Source organism: Pelodiscus sinensis, chromosome 14, assembly GCF_052426305.1.
Source record: "Pelodiscus sinensis isolate ZL-2025 chromosome 14, ASM5242630v1, whole genome shotgun sequence".
NCBI lineage: Eukaryota > Metazoa > Chordata > Testudines > Trionychidae > Pelodiscus > Pelodiscus sinensis.
Genome location: NC_143065.1, coordinates 26,212,246 through 26,229,900, shown reverse-complemented (window position 1 = coordinate 26,229,900; position 17,655 = coordinate 26,212,246). Strand labels below are relative to the sequence as shown.

The 17,655-nt window shown below is 41.3% G+C and overlaps 1 protein-coding gene across 2 annotated transcripts in view; it reads right to left on the bottom strand.

Moving 5' to 3' along the window:
- The window catches only part of PDE8A (phosphodiesterase 8A), a 206,782-nt gene that overhangs the window by 45,048 nt on the left and 144,079 nt on the right, over positions 1-17,655 (bottom strand). For both annotated transcript variants that reach the window (XM_075897146.2, XM_006139238.5), the window contains exons 3-8: positions 13,840-14,030; positions 10,602-10,658; positions 6,962-7,019; positions 5,276-5,364; positions 4,937-5,015; positions 2,647-2,784 (exon numbers count right to left, since the gene is read on the bottom strand). In XM_075897146.2, coding sequence (XP_075753261.2) covers positions 2,647-2,784; positions 4,937-5,015; positions 5,276-5,364; positions 6,962-7,019; positions 10,602-10,658; positions 13,840-14,030 — 612 coding nt within the window. The remainder of the gene's footprint in view (positions 1-2,646; positions 2,785-4,936; positions 5,016-5,275; positions 5,365-6,961; positions 7,020-10,601; positions 10,659-13,839; positions 14,031-17,655) is intronic.

Genomic DNA, 17,655 nt, shown 5'->3' with positions numbered 1-17,655 from the left:
TGAGGACAGTATAAGACCTTCCAGAAATGTACACTTTAAAGTTTAATATCTCACTAATTTTCACAGAGTAGTGTCTGGAAATCAGAGTACTAAAACATGAAAATCTTGACAGCTCCATACTTTGAGGAAAAAATTACTCAATATTTGGTTGTTTACTATGAATAGTCTAAAAATACTTTTCTGTTATTAGAGACATTTTTTCATAACATTAAAATAATTGAAATTGTAATAATTGAATATCTTGAAAACTGGATGCTGTTGTCATGAGGCCCAATAGACTTAACTGATTTATAGTCTTAACTTAATGAACACCACATAATGGCATCAGACCTGTACCATGTGTTTTTCTTTGGATGCACCTTCACACAGGCAACAAACCTGTGAAGCGCCATCATTTCAGCCCTTGGATGTCTCTTGGATCTGTTCCAGCACCTCAGTCAACATCCAGATACTTGACAGTTTCATGTTCAGATGCACATTCCATCTATACAGAGACACATCATTGCCTTTCCAGACGAATACTCATGTTACTACTTTGACGTACACAGTGTGACTAATGACATCTTTGTGTTGGTGCCTTGATGCATTGACGCCTAGATGCACACAACACTAGTGATTAATTTTAGCATCTCACCACACTGTCAATAAGGTGGTGTTTCCCAGCAGACAACCAGTATGACCCAATTAGTTACCCTGACTTGTGCAGATGCCATGGCAAATCTTTGCAAATGCAGCTGATTCAGAAACTTCCTCATGTTACTGCTATGATCAGTGTCTCCTTATACAGGTACCATGACACATCTTTTCACTTGTCTCAGAGGGCATTTACACTTTGCTGTCAAGATGCAAGTGTCACCTCTGAGATATATTACCATGCACGCTCACTCAGTGCCACAACAAGAATGCAGTAAAAGGAACACTACAGTGCCATGAGACAGCCTGCAAAATCTGTTAACCTCCATATCTGCATTTTGAGGCTATTGGATTCCCCTTCATTTCCTTGATGCAACAAATATTTCTAATGGAAATCCACTAGAGAGTTCCTTGGTCATTAGAGAACGACAACTCTTGTGGAAGAAAAGGGCCTGGCAGTTGGAAGCTAACAGTGCTATCACCCTGGAGCAGAGGTGGGCAATAATTTTGGAAGGGGGGCTACTTCACAAATTTCAGAAGTGGTCACAGGCCACCCCAGAAGAGGCGGCGCCTCAGGCTGAAGGGGTGGGGTCAGCAGACTTCATATGCTCTCCCGCCCACAGACCCTGACTGGCCATTTTGAACAGCTGGTGGTTCCCTCTGGTGCCGTAAGCCCCTGGCAGGAGAAGGAGACTTCACACACTCCCCCATCCACTGGTCTTGATTTGGCCTGGGGGCGGGGAAGTGGCAGGGCAGCCGCAGGCTGCATCAAGCAGTTTGGTGGGCCAGGTGTGGCCCACGGATGCTGTCTTGCCCACCCCTGCCCTAAAGAGACATTACAAGCATTCCTCCAGAGGTTTCTAAATTCTGAGCTTATTAATTAGCTACAATGTACCATGCTGAAACCCGAGTGTGGTTCTTTTCTAATCTACTTTACACTGGACTTGTTCTTTCATACCAAGCTACCTTATTCTCTTTACTCTCTACCTTCCTTTAAGATTTTCTCACCTTTTGGTGCATGCAGCATATGCCCTATGTATGTAAAGTGAGCTGTACACATGCTACAGAGAACAACACAGGAGAGTGTTTTATTCTCCTATTTTGCCATGCAACTTAACTGAAAGTGACCTTTACAAAATGGAGAATGTTGTTCTTGATGTGAGCCAAACCTCTTTAAACTCACCTCCATTTATTACTCCACCTTAGCACGTTCTTAAAATATATTTACACATCTTTATGTTTTGATAATGTCAAAAAAATTACCACTGAATTTCCCCACAAACATAGAATATTTATGATTCTCAGTTAGAGAGTTTTAAATTGTTTTTCACCATTATTGAGCATCCCAAATACGAGATACAATGAAGATGTGCATATGTACATATGGCCATTTTGAACAGCTGGTGGTTCCCTCTGGTGCCGCAATCCTCTGGTGGGGGGAGGAGACTTACATATGGGCATAAACATACAAGCACAAATTGGATGACAAGGTCTGAATGTGGGATTTATTTCTTCAGCATCAGCAGGGCTGTCCGCATCCTCCGACCCATAATTTAGTGTCTGAAGTTACGGCAATTGGAGTGAGATACCATAAGATTGCTTTTCAATGTAGGCAAAATTAAATCTACAGTGAATATCAGTGCTACAAGAGCAAATGTAACAAAGTACCAGTGGGAGATGAGGAGTATGTGACTCTCCTTCATACCTTGCAGGATCGAGCCCATAATTAAAGCAGCAGAAAGGACACGATAAAACCTGCTCCCACTGAAGTCAGTAAGTTGAATGTGACTGACTTTGTAGGAACAGGATTAGACCTCAGGTTAGTATGCTATGTGCCAAATCCTGCTTGTCTCAAATAGTCTCATGGACTTCAATGAGATTACTTATGTAAGAAAGCCTTCCATGCTACATGCTTATGAAGTCTTTGTTATGGTTATATGCATGGACAATTATCACTCATACCGGTAGGGTTTAATAACATCATGGAATGATAAATGATATACTGCTACTTACCTTTCCTATCTTTATGCAGGAATTAATAGTATCTAGGAAATCCGCTTTTTTTTCATTTATAGGCACTTCAGTTAATTCCTTTCCTATTAATTCACCTATTTGATAGCCCATCGCTGTTTCAAATGCAGGATTTACATACTGTGAAATAAAACCAAAGCTTATTAAACACAAAAATTACAGGAATAAAGTCAAGACAGACCTGAATTTTGACCTACATTCTTAAACCTATTTTTTTACTAAGCTAAGTGTATGCATTATTTATATTTTTATCAGAACAAAACCAAACAAAATCCATTCTAGAAGCCTTGCACTTTTACAAAGCAAGCCTACGTGCACGCATGAGCAGAGAGAGGGGAAATATAGATTTTATTATGGAAATGCAACAGTTTTACATTTCTAAGGAGTGATAATAGACAATAAATACTCTTGAAAATTGAGTCCTTTCAGTCTCAATCCTTTACTCTCAGTCTCAGTGTGGGAAAGGGTGAAGGTTTTGTAGGGTCGAGGAGTATTAACCAGTAATATTTTAATGGAAACAGCCAAGGATGGAGGAAGGGACCTCTTCGTCCCCACAAAGCTAAAAAAAAATGGGCTGTGTGAAGGGGAATCTAAGAAAGCTGGGAGGTAGGAAAGCTGCAGATTGCACTGCTACTCCAATTTTATGGGATCCCTACATGCTGCCCACACAGGGGGGTTACACTTGTGATGGATCACTCATTCTAACATACCTATCTTAGGTTCTTAGATGGCTCCCATGACCATAATACTTGAATGCTGCACAGTCTTTAATGTATTTATCCTCATAGTACCTCTGTGACATAGAGATCTACTAGTTCTCCTCTTCCCCAAGAATCTCCTCTTTGCACAGCTGTGGCGCACACACTGGGGTTGCAAAACCCTCTGCAGAGTGGTTCCACTGGGTTTAAGCTTTTTCTGGAGGGTGGCATTTGGTCCCCCCTCAAAAGGGTGTTTTCAGACCATTTGAGGCCAAATTCTAGTAACTCTTAAGTAGAAGATAATGTACCATCTTTTTGCATTTTATTTTCATGGATTAAGATTTGTGCCAAGAGCACTCAACTCAACATTCACCTTGTAATGGAGAGAAGTTTACATTTAAACTGTTCACTAATAAAAGTTCATTACTACTGTACAGACTGGATTAGTGTGTTAGCCTCTTGGGAGCATAGCCCTACATGCCATCTGTGCTGACCTTATTTTGGGAATTAGAGAACCATATTTAAAAACGTGGTTCCAACCAACTCAGTTCCTGAATCTGTTTGACGAATGACTGTAGATGGAGCAAACAACCTCAGAACCACATTTAAAAAACTTATTCTACTCTTGTTTACACAGAGTTCCAATATGATTTGGCTTCATCCACACTAACTGGCCATAACATCACAGAAACAGTTTAGTTGGAGCTATGTTCAAATTTGGTTTAAATTCTGTTCTTTAAGACGGCCTGAGTTCCAGTGTGTACAGAGGGATGTATTTAAGTCTTCAAGGATAATGAGCTTTGAGAAAATGAGTTTAGTGATTTTATTCTAGTCCCTTGTAGACATTTGTTAAAACTTCACACTGAGGGTACTCTACACAGAAGTGTTATTTCAGAATAACCGACATTATTCCCAAATAATATAGTGCGTATCTAAACTACAAGCCTTTATTTCAAAATAATGTCGAGCTAGAGGACTTCTTACTCTGACTCATGGTAACCCTCATTTCATGAGGAGTAAGGGAAGTTGAAGGAAAAGTGTTCTTCCTTTGACTTCCTGCTGTGTAGACAGTGCCAAAAACCGAGTTAAGCTATTTTGACTTAAGCTACACAATTGACATAGCTGAAGTTGTGTAGCATAATTTGACTTTAGCCTTGCTATGTAGATGTACTCTCGGGTGCCTTGTCTGCACTTGGAATTAGCTTCACTTACAGCTAGGTTTGAAAGAAAAATAAAATTAATTCGCAACACTGCAGGAAAAGAAAGTCTATAAAACAGTAGCTGTGTTCACCAGCAGTTAGCAGCAGCATAAGCAATAAGCATTACAAAAAGACTGATGGTCAGAGCCACAGCATAACCTCAAAGATTACTTATTTTTTAAAAGATACAGGGTTTTATACAGGATATTTCAAACTCAGGACATTATACCTGAGAACTAAATTAGACTCGTCTGTTCAAAATTATTAGGTCAGATGCTTGAATCTTTTTAAAAGAAGGAATATATTTGTAGATTAACTAAAAATTAGTGAATCCACAGAATAATATTTTATTCCTATAAAATAACTAGAACAAACCTGTATTACATGGTCTTCACTTGTGATCTCAATGGCTTCTTGACTTTTCTCGAGTGCTGTAAATATTGAATTACAAGCCCTTGTAGACAGAAAAAAACCCCAATGGATTAGATTTAATGCACGTGTGTCTTGAAGTATATAATCATAACATATCATAAAACAGAAACAAGCTACAAATTCTGGTAGGAAGTTTTGCTTAAATATTAAAAGTGACATACTTCTTTGGCTAACAAACTCTATAATGACGTCCATAGAGTAAGAAGAAATATTCTTTTTTGGATGAGGATAAATTTGGCCCTCTTTATTGTTGATGTTTTCCTGAAAAAGGTAAAAAATTACCTTAGTTTAAATTGTGCCCGCACTTCTCCAAATTCCAACTGAATTAGCTCATTATAACAGGCCATGATATTGGAATTTTCTACATATCTCTGTAAATGAAAAGTTAGAAATATTTCAGTAGTTGACTTTCCTGTAAATAAAGATATGCTGTTTTAAAGAAAAAAGAAATTATGAATGACAGCAGAGATGCATAAAATGAACAAATTTCCATGAGATCAAGTATCAATGTGGCAATCAACAAAGTCAATAAATAAAATCAAACTAAATTGTTAAAGTTATTTGTCATCATGCGATTTACTTGAAATAACAAGTCATATTGTTAATCAAAGAAGTCAAATGTTAACACTATTTTACATGGGTTTTAGCTTTCTAAGTTACAATTTCATGGATAGAAATACACAATACTTTTTTTAACTGTTACATGACAAAATATTATCCCTTAGCCAAAATGTGTTCATTTTGGGCCTGATGCAAGGCCTAAAGAAGTCAACAAAAAGACTTCCTGAATTTGTTGGGCTTTGATTCATACCCTTCATGTGTTTGGCCAAAGGGTTTGTCTATACATGGAGTTATTCCTGATTAACTGTTCCCTGATAACTCACTGTGTGAACACACATTCTGTAGTAAGAGTTCCATGTTCCTATTTAATTTAACCAAAGTCGGTTAAAACTGAACAGGTGCAAGAAACTCTTATTGCACAATCAATCTGTCCATGCATGGAGGAGTTATTCAGGACCAGCTGTTGTACTTCAACTACATCTCCTACCTTAATCAGAAACAACTTCCAAGTGTAAACAAGCCCTTAGGATGTTCACTCATGATAAAGTGTCATGGACGTTAAGGGAAGTTGATTGGAAGTAAGAGTTGCAGGAATGGGCCCTGGAAAGATAATGTCAAAGCTATCAGGACCCTAATCCCACAAATACTACAGCATTCTGCATAACTTTACTCATCAGAGAAATCCTTCTGAAGTCACTTGAACTACTCAGATGAATCAAGTTACTTCCCCCATTTAAGCATTTGCAGCACTGAGGTCCAACTTCAAATAAGGAAAGGGATGCAAATGTGCTACAATGGGGTGGTAAACAAACTAGTGAACATGCACCGTGCATCTCAGTTGTAAGTCGTGAACCTTTTGTTCCATCCTAAGCTTAATGTACTGAGGAATCCACCTAAGTGACACACTAATAAGCACCGTGTCTGCTTAATTGAGATAGTTGCCAGGGAACAGATTCAGAGTAATGTATTCTAGATGACTCTAAACGATAGATAATAGCACCTGATAATGTCTGTTGCCTGTTTACAGGTGAGAATTTGTGTCTGATAGCATAAATTTCCCACAGGATGTTCTGTGGTTCACCATAAGTTACTTAGCTTGTATAAGCCAGTAGAGCTTGCAGGTCAGTCTGGCCCAACCATGTATACATATAAGATAAAGCTTAATGCTTTTACATTTCTTTTAAAATAAGTAGACAAGAATCTCTCATAGTTAGGATGATCTCTGAAGTGCTCGTGTTTCTGATTCCATTGGGGTAAGCTAGCACAGAAGGAGACAATATATAACAATGGACTACAGGAGGTGAGGTTTTACACACTGGACTACTGATAAACCAGATCACAGAAAGCCAAATCACATCACAGTTCACACACTGCAGAATGATCGTGGTGATGACAATACATACGTACCCTTGTGAAGCCTGCTGCAATCAGTGGCAATATTGATGACTCCTCACGATCAGCATGCCTTTCAAAGCAGAATGACAAAGTCAGAAATGTCTCTCTTGCTGATTCAATACTGATCCCACAAAATAATCCTTAGTAGGACTGGGGCCTAAAACCTACATACTGTGTAACCAAGCATTACAGTTTTGTTATTGTGAATCAAATACACTTCTTGTGCTTTGATAAACGTATTGAATGTTAAGCTGAATTCTCAGTAAACGTTACATCGACATTATTTTGCATTATTTCCATTTTTAAGTAGCCTCCCTAATTTTTATGCAATGCAAAATCAATGCTTCAAGCAAACAGACTTAAGAAATCGGTTGACTGGTCTGTATTTTTCTATACTGGAATCATTGTCATTATTGCTAACCTTGGTTATTGGAAAATACAGCAAACTTGAAAGTTGATGTGGCCACAATATGATTATCAAAAGTGACTAGTGATTCTGGATGCCTCAAATCTTGATTGTCTAACTTGAGATATTTCAATAGGGCCTGGTTTTCCTGCAGGGCCTGAATATCAGGACTCTTTAAGGTGTGACAATGCAGACACCCATAAAATGAGATATCAAAATCACTCATTTTTGAAAATTTTCAAGTTAAAGAAAATTGTATATGACTTGAGATGGGGAAATCTGGAGGACTGGCAATTGTTTAGGTTTGGTTAAAAACTATCTCAGAGGTAACAGAGGCTTGTGATGCAGATGATGTAATAGCTTGACTTTAAATAGCTCTTCTGATTTAAAAACCTCTGGGCATGCTACATAAGTGGGTATGGTTATCTCTATTTCATAGATGGGGAAATGGAGGCATAGCCAAACTAAGGGACTTGCCCAAAGTCAAACAGTAAGTCAGTGGCAGTGTATCCTGTCCTAATGATTTGATCCCAGGAATACAGAATACAGGCAGTCCCCGGGTTACGTACAAGATAGGGACTGTAGGTTTGTTCTTAAGTTGAATTTGTATGTAAGTCGGAACTGGTACATATTGTAGGGGAAACTCTAGCCAAACATTTCTCCAGAGCTCAGTTTTATTCTCCCACACCTCACTTCCCTCAGTCCTTTATTCTGAAGCTGAGGTGTCTGCTGAGAAAAGCCGCTCCTCATCTCCCTGATCTGCTGAGGGGGGCGCTAGCTTCACGTCTCCCTGGTCTGCTGGGGGGAAGCAGCTAGTGCGGGGTTGCCTCATCCCGTTTGTAAGTAGGGATCCGATGTAAGTCGGATCCATGTAACCCGGGGACTGCCTGTACGCTGAATCCCAGGAGTACAAAGAAATAAATGTAAGATACTGGCAAGAAAACTAAATGAACTGTTGGAACCTGCTTCTAGAGAAATGATCCTAAACACAACAGAAGAACATCCATAAAGTGTCAGCTAACACAGGCTTTGTCTTCCCTGACACAAAAGTGGTTTTTCTATAGATAATTGGCATGATTGTTATCTCACAGTAACACTCACAAGGCATTTGCTTTCACCATCAGGTTGCTAAGTGAGGTCAACGCTTCACCCCCTGCCTGTGGTTGGCTCACTCGATTTACCTTGCGCTAAAACCACAGTGCTTTGTCTCCACTCCATTCTTACAGAGGGAGAGCTAATAGGCGGTAGTTACCCCATGGTAAAAACACATGTTTATATTGGGTCAGTGAAGACATAACTGTGATGTGGCTGCACTGCAACGGGAGGTGTGCTGCATTTTGGGATGGCAAACCAATGCCTGCTTTAATCTAGCTAGGATGGCTAAAAACGGCAGTGAAGATGTGGCAGCACAGGCTTCAGTGTGATCTCTATGAGCCTGCCCTGCACCGTGAGGAGGTACTGGCATTGCTAGCCTGTGACAGGGTCCATGCTGCCGCATCATCCCTGCTATTTTTAAGCTATCACAAGTATGCCCACCTGAGCTGCAGTCACATCTCCTACTACATTGTAGACATACCCCCAGTGCAATGCAAATTTAAACTTTACACCAGGCTGGGATAGTGAGTGTTCTGAAAAGCTGGAGAGTGCAAGCTAATGAGATCTTCTCTTGAAAAGCATGTATCCTCATCACAGCATTCACAATGTGAACTTTTCTTTAAAAAAGTAACTGCGAAAAACCTCTTTCCTACCATAGCTATGATTTAGCAAGGCAGGCTCAAATTGGTGTGTACACACACACACACACGCACGCACACAACCCCTCCCCCCCCCCAAAAAAAAAAATTCCCAGCTGGCCTTCGCTACCAAGGGTATGCTGTATTTTTCTTTTTTTGGTGTGGGACAAGAAGTTCTTGAGGCAGATTCCATTATCTCTCTCTCTCTCCCCCATCCTCCCTCACTTTCTCCCCCCCCCTTTAAATTACTCTAATAAAAGACAATCCAGCTTTAAGGGCTGTCATGGCTATGGGATGTGGTTTTGCTGGCACAGTCAAGATTTTCCAGTGGCTTCCCTTGCTCTGGCCTAACGTGCCACCTGCCAGCTTCTCCTTCTTTTGGCCAATGCTTCTTTTGCTAAGACTGGACTCCAAACACAGTGAAGCAAAATCAAACCAGGGAAAAAGATGAGAATGTAGCCAAGATCAAGGCTGGCTGAGTGGGAGGCAACTCATTAGGCCAGGATAGAGGCACTGGTTGGGCCTGACTTCAGCAGAAAGATAAGGAATACAAACAGCTGGATCTGTAGTGGAGAGAGGAGTTGGAGAGACCAGAACAGGGGTGACCAGTAAAGGCAACTGGACAACTCTCCCAGAGGCTTTCACTGAAACAGCAACAAAACTAGTTTCAGTAGCAGAATAAGTAAGACTACAGGTTAGAACCTCTCTTGTCTGGCACCCTCAGGACCTGAGTTGTTCTGAACCAGAGAATTTTCTGGACCACGGGAGGTCAATATTGTCTAGCAGGACTACCAACACTTCCACTGCTTACAGGGCTGTTAGAGGACATTTGGGGTATATTAGAGCTAAATAACAGCACAAAACACTAAGAACTAGAACTGGTGTCTGTAAACAAACTATGGGACTGCAGGAAACTTGGCCATACCCATGAAAAGTGGACATCCAGCTAACTAAAATCATTCCAGACTACTGATGTTTCCAGACTAGAGTGTTCTGGACTAGAAAGGTTCAACCTGTAGTAGGACAGGAATTTGATACAGGAGCAATCCTGGCAAACTGAGACAACCGCTCTCCCTAGAGACAGCAGCAAACAAAGCATCCACTCAAAGAGGGTATGGAGAAGGAATGAGAGGTGTCAGGCCGACTGTGGGTGCAGTTATGTATCTAGGGAACATGATGGTTTCAATAAGGGGCTTCCATAGGTGCTCACACATTCAATCTTGAGAAGACCCCATAGCTTGTCACACAGGGTTATGTTTTGGGGTCAAGTCATGCTCTCAAAAGCTTCTGTGATTGGGGTGGAGATATCTGGTGGAAATCAGAAATCAACAGGAAAGGCTGCACCCCTCCTACAGCAGATGATGGTGAACATAGCACACAGTAAAAATATAGTGTCACCAATACAATAAAGTGTCCTAATTTAGAGCTGTTATTCTAGTATTTGCCTCTGCAATGATTCGAGACAGATTCGTGTGATTGTTTATAATGGAAAATAAAGATATTTTCAATTTACCTTCGTACTACACCAATTATGACTGTATTTTCTGAGGGTTTAGTTGTTCGGATAGCCCTTAAAATAAAAACATCAACAAGATCACTTAACATTTTTGTAGTTCACCGTTAGAAATCCTACTGTGTCTTCAGAAAATCTTTCTCAAATGTTTAATTTAAAAAAACAAAAACAAATAAAAACTAAGTCCCTAACTTGTTTGGTAATTACAAAGACAGCTAGGGTTAGTAGTTAATGAGTGTCAATGGAAAAAACAACATGAAAATTGTAGATTAGTCTAGATTTTAGCCAATGTAAGGGATGGAATAGCAAATATCTCTCCCACACAAACAACATGAAACCAATATTTACACTGCATTCACAATGCTCCTTTCCAAAAGAAGCCATCCCCTAAGTAGTTATACACTTTTCAGACTTGTCCTCAGTCAGTTAATGAGTATTTTACTGTGCTCAGGAATGGAGTAGTAAAAATGTAACCAGGGGAACACCAATACTCTCCTGCTTCTCCTGACAGATCTTAAACGAATTCCTTTATTCTAACAAGGAATAAAGCCTTTGTCACAGTGCCCTGACCCCACCACACGCACCTGTAGTCAGTACTCTGATGTCAGCACTCACACCCCTATTGGTTATTTAGTCTAGACATGCTCTTAGGGGCTGCGTCTAGCCTGGCATGATTTTGCGGAAATACTTTTAACGGAAAATTTTTCCGTTAAAAGTATTTCTGCAAAAGAGCGTCTAGATTGGCACAGATGCTATTGCGCAAAAAGTACTTTTGTGCAAAAGCATCCGTGCCCAGTATAGACGTGCTTTTGCGCAAGAAAGCTCTGATGGCCATTTTAGCCATTGGGCTTTCTTGCGCAAAAAATTAAGGTGCCTGTCTACACTGGCCCTCTTGCGCAAGTATTCTTGGTAAGAGGGCTTATCCCTGAGCGGGAGCGTCAAAGTATTTGCACAAAAAGCACCGAATTCTTACATTAGAACGTCAGTGCTCTTGCGCAAATTCAAGCAGCCAGTATAGACAGCTGGCACGTTTTTGCGCAAAAGCAGTTGCTTTGGCACAAAATCTTGCCAGTCTAGACGGACCCAGGGAGTATATCACTAGAAACTGAAGCAAGGCACTGTTGCATTTTAAGTCCTCGTAGAGATACGAAAGAATATCTCTCCCTTGTTCATGTGCTATAGTAATTTGTGGGGGGTGGTTTTGGAGTCAATTTGCAATACAAGGTTTTTGAGAAAGATGATGCATTTCAGACCAGATTTACAAATATTGTGGGTGTGCAACTGTCCACACAAATGTTGCATGTGTAATTGCATGGGATATTTCAAGAAAATGAGCATAGCAAAGTGCTGGAACAATCTGTATAAAGAGGGTGCTGAGAGCCATTGCACCAAACTGTAAACCCTCTATATAATGAAAATCACTTTAAGCCAGGTGGTGCAGGTGCACCTCAAACATCAGGGCTAGATGGGCCTGGGACTGATAGATTTTGTGGGGCCCTCCTAGGATCTGGGATGGGGCCAAAAATGAGGGGCTTAGTGTACAGTAGGGGGCTTCCCAGGAGCAGGCTGGGGGTGAAGTGGGATCCGGGCTAGAGTTAGGGTGCAGGAGCTGGCTGTGAGTGGGGTTTCAGGGTCTGGATGGGAGAGAGGGTGCAGGGTCAGGTGCGAGAGGGGTTTTGTGTGGGAGTGTGGGATCTGGGAAAGAGGGAGGATGCAAGAGCAGGCTGGGGGTGGGGGCACATTTTGAGCCTTCCCTCTACTCCTTTACGTGAAAAATATTATTTTTGAAATTCTAGTGTGATGGAAGTTACCGTATGGGTGGGAGGTAGGGTGCAGGAGCAGGCTGGGGGTGGGATGCTGGGTCTGGTAGAGAAGGAGTTTGCCAGAGGGAGACTGGGGCAATTTCCTGGTGTGGCTCCTGTTTGGCAGGGGGAGGCGGTGGTTCCACAACACGCACGCTTGCAGATACCATCCCCGCTGTTGCCACTGGACAGGATTCCCGCCAGTGGGAGCGGCAGGGGGAATGCCTGCAGGGTCAGAGTTTCCCTGTGCTCATGGTGATGCAGATCCTGCCTGGCGGGAGAGGGAATGGCAGTGCACAGAGCTGCTTCTCCCCCTCCCCGCCTCCAGGCACAGCTGGTCAGGAATGCAGCATGCAGGGGCTTTAGTAGCAGTATCCAAAGGCCACAGGTTAACAGCCCCTCCTTAGACTGTGGCCCTGGGCTGCAGCCCCTAAAGCCCCTTCCATAATGTGGCTCTGCCTAGCACTCTAGTCCCAGCTCCGATGCACACAAATGGCTATTTAAATTAATTTGTGTACGGTATAGGGGTGTTAAATATCAGAGAGTTGAACAGTTGAGTTACCTCATGAATTCTTATCAGACCGTTACTCGACGAGTCTATACTCAGCTGGCAGCCAATGTGCTCCTGCCTCACTCATAAGGAGCCCCCTGCCACTCTGTGCTGCTACCTCTGTATCAAAGGAAGCAGCACAAGGTGCCAAGTGGGAGCTGGTCCGCAAGGGAAGCCTGTTTAAAAACCAGCTCCCCTCGTGGACTGGCTGCCTGTCTCCCTAGGTTGCTGCCTCTGATAAAGAGGTAGCAATGCGGGGTGGCAGCAGCCCATGTCCGGAACTGGGCTGAGCTCCTAAATCCAGCATGAGCCAGAACTGAGCCAGGCTGCCTGCCCGCCCGGCTCCTAATACATTTTAAATGCTCAGCCGCACCAGGAGTAGGTCCTGGACCTGCTGCAACCCAGGACTGAGCTAGGCTGCTGGCCAGCCTGCTAAAAAATTTTGCTGGCAAAGTAGGAGGAAGGGAAATGCATGTAGTCTCTAGCATTAACCTATTGGTTAATCAACTACACTATTACACCCCTAGTACAGAATGCTCAGATTTCTGTGTGCAAATTAGGAATGGAAGTGTGGTCCTAGGTGTTTAAAACTCCAGCACTTCAGCCTCACTTTGGCAATAAGTCTCAGCAGTTGTTTATTGCTTTGCAAATGACAAAGCAATTGTGTACCCCCCTCAGGTATGATTGGGTTTGGGGTTTTTTTTTTTTTTTGCACATTTCTAGATTTTTATCAGAAAGCTAATACAGTATATAAACACCACATTTATGGAAACAGATTCACTGTAACTTTCTACTTTCTTCCTGCCTATAATCACATTCTGAACTTTCCATCTATTCCTTTATACGAAAAATACTATTTTTAAAATTCCATTGTTATGAAACTTACCTGCATAGAGCTTCTGCATCAAAATATTTGGAATGTCTATGGTCAATAATGATAATTTCATGCTGTTTATCCAGAAAACATTCTAGTGCAGATTCAGGTGTCCTGGCAATATTATACCGAAACCCAGCCTTCTCACAGGCCCAGCAGAACCCGTTACTCTGGTTATCTTCTTTGGCAAACACTAAAAGTACCTGAGTCAAAGAAACAGAGTCAATCCTATTTAAAAGATTTTTAAATATACAGCACCGTAGCTACTTCTACAAGTCACAAGCCACTTTATGAAAACCTTAGTGAAGTCCGCTTACAAGTTTTACATACAACATTTAATAAAACTGTTTTTGATACAGCCAAGGCATATTTTAACAAGAACACTATTAAAACTAGAATACAGACTGTGTAATAACAATAAACATATGGTTTATCATAGAAATATTCTGTAATATGCCCTTTTACAGATATACAAGTAACCTTCCTTCATTTTTTTTTGATCGTGTTCCAGCAAAGCACTTAAAATGGGTGTCACCATAAGCATGTGAGCAGTCCCAAGCACATGCTTAAGGGATTTGCTGGACAGGGCTTTAGTACAGGATGTCCACTTGCTAACACTTCTGGAATCACAGACTAACTCATTTGTGGGAAAATCTGCACAGATGCTGCAGCAGCATAATGGAAAACACGCCATGCCTTCCACCACATCCTGACTCCCCAGAAATATTGCGAATAACAAGAATTCTGGGAACCGGGTGAGCTCATGAGGTTGTGAGGTCATGAGTGGTATTCCTATGTGTTCAGCTTGCCCCAGCTAGGACTCTTAGGCAGAGCCTGTCTTGCAATTTATTTCAGATGGAGTGTGCTGTGGTTAAAATAAAAACCTGAGAGTGAGGAATTTTGGGACCTAGTGTTGGCTTGGTTACATGCCAGAAACTTTGGCAAGCTTAATGTCTCTGTGCTTCCATTTTTTTTTCTTTGGAATGGGGATACTAATGCTTACCTACTTCATATGGATGTGGGGAGGCTTACATTCCTTCATGTTTGTACAGTATTCAGAGAACCATGATAGAGGGTGCTATAGAAGGTGAAGGGGGCTGGATCCAAAGGTCATTAAAGTCTACAGAAAAATTGCCATCGCCTGCACTAAGCTTTGCATCATCAGGATGACATGGTGGAGGGAGTGAGGAAGAGGCTTTCTTTGTGAGGTTTGCAGACAGAATATGGATGCTGCTTTTGAGATAATTCAGTGTGTGTCCATGTTTGAAAGAGGGGTAATAAAGACACCTTCCAAATTTGGCCACTGTCACACAGCACCAAAACTTTCAGTAATTTAATCAAACTACAATAAAATATATATACTCTGGTCAAACAATAATGTTTAGTGTCTGCAACTCACACCACATCCTTCTGAACTTTATACTTCTGGGCTATTTTAAGAATCCCAGAGGTATCTACACTTCGGACACAGTTGGTGGAATGTCTACCAATAAATCTTAACATTTACATGTACTGCATATTTTTGTAAGAGTGAAGGACTGTGTGTTCATTTAGCTCAGGTTCCTTTTATAGCAACGAATAGTAGTTTATATTAAACTTTCTGTAAAACATGTTATAGTTTGCACTATTTTTAGTGCTATAGTGCTTTCTTAAGAGAGGAAGGATCATTTTGTAGTAAAAGCACTAAATAGCAAATCAGCAGATTTCGGTTGCATTCCTGGCTCTGCCACAGATTTGAAGTCATTTAACCTCCTTGTACCTCAGTATTCCTATCTGTAAAATGGGTGTAGTAATACATAGCTACCTCCCATGGATATTATGAGACTTGATTTACTTCTGCCCTAGTCTGGGGAAAAAGCAAGATGATGTATTCATTTTATCTAAGGATGAAACACTCTTCAGTCCAACGGTCACTAAGGAGGATGTTAAACAGCAGTTCCTGAACATTAGGCCTTTTAAAATTGCAGGTCCAGCTAACTTGCATCCAAGTGTTTAAAAAGAGATGACTAGAGAGTTCCCTGGACCATTAATGCAGATTTGCAATGTGTTGCAGGGAACTGGAAGAAAGCTAATGCAGTGGTAATATTTCACAGAGGTAAATGGGACAACCTGGGAGGTAGGCCTGTCAGCCTGACACTGCACCTGTGCAAAATAATGGAATAGCAGGTACAGGAATTAATTGATAAAGAATTAAGGGAGAGTAATATAATCATTGTCAATTAGCATGAGTTTATGGAAAACAGATTATATCAAACTAACTTGATTTTTTTTTTTTTTTTTGGTGAGAGTATTAATTGAATCAACAAAGATAATAGTGTTGATGTAATATATCTGGACTTCTGCAAGGCATTTGACTTCCTAGATTTTTAATTAAAATGCTATGTAGTATGATGATACAAAATCAAGATGACACACATTAAATGAATGAAGAACTGGCTATCTGATAGGTCTCAAATGTAATCTTCAATGGAGAATCATTATTAAGAGCGTGTAGTTCTAGCGGGACTGAAAACAAGCAGGCTTTGGTCCCACATTCTTTAACATTTTTATCAATGAAGAAGCCATAACTGGAATCAACCATAACATTATCCTGGATAAAGTTTGCAGATATACAAAGATTGAGGGAGTGGTGAATAATGAAGAGGACAGGTCACTGATACCAAGTGATCTGGATCATAAGCAGGACACAAGCAAATAATGTGTGTTGTAATACAGCTACATGTGCATGTATATATCTAGGCACTTAGAATGCAGGTAGTACTTATAGAGGATGGGGAACCTCATCCTGCAAAGTGGTGACCCTCAAGTTATTTTTCAGACTCATGATGGTAGTTCCCATTGCAATGCGGTAGCTAAAACAGCTACCGTGATCTGTTGGATGTATAAGAATTGGGGACTATTGAGTACAAGTAGAGAGGCCCCTCTGTTTGGCACTGGTGTGACCACAACTGGAATAATATGTCCAGTTCTTGTATCGTTGTTCAAGAAATACTGGAGAATTTTAGAGAGGAGCGATGGCAATGATTAAAGGATGAAAAAATATGATATAGCAAAAGGCTCAAAGAGCTCAATCTATTTAGTTTATCCAAGGTATGGTTGTGAGGGACTTGATCACAGTCTGTCAAGTACCTTAGGCTTGGTCTATACCAAGACAGATCAGTTTACAGCTCCAGCTATGCAAAATGTGTAGCTGGAGTTGGCTTACCTTAAGCCAAGCCATGGCAGTGTCCACACAGCAGGAGGCCAACGAGAGCACATGTTCCCGTCACCTTCCCTTATTCCTCACAAAATGAGAAGTACCGGACGCTGGTGGGGGCTGCCCCCAGCATTTGATTTAGGGGTCTACATTGGACCCGCTAAATTGAACACTAGAAGATCGACTTCCAGAAGGTTGATCTTCTTCATAGTGTAGACTATCCCAAATTGGGGAACAGAAATTGATAGTAGAGGGTTCTTCAGTCTAGAAGTAAAAATGTAACTGGATCCAATGGCTATAAATTGAAGTGAAACAAATTCAACATTTCCATCAATGGATGCATTTAAATTAAGGTTGGATTTTCACGAGGCATACAGGATCTGCTGACGAAGGGTTCTGGGGTCGGCAGATCCCCATCTAGACTGCCGCACTGTGCCGACAAACAGCTGATCGGCACAGCGCAGCGGCCATTTTGATGTAAATGAAGCAGCAATTATTTAAATCGCCGCTTCATTTCCCTTTGCTGAGTAAACTCATCTACACGGCTCCGTCGACGGAGCCATGTAGTCTAGACACACCCCAAGAGGAGATGTTAGAAAAACAGTAGGGAAGGAGATCAGGAATAGGGAGAC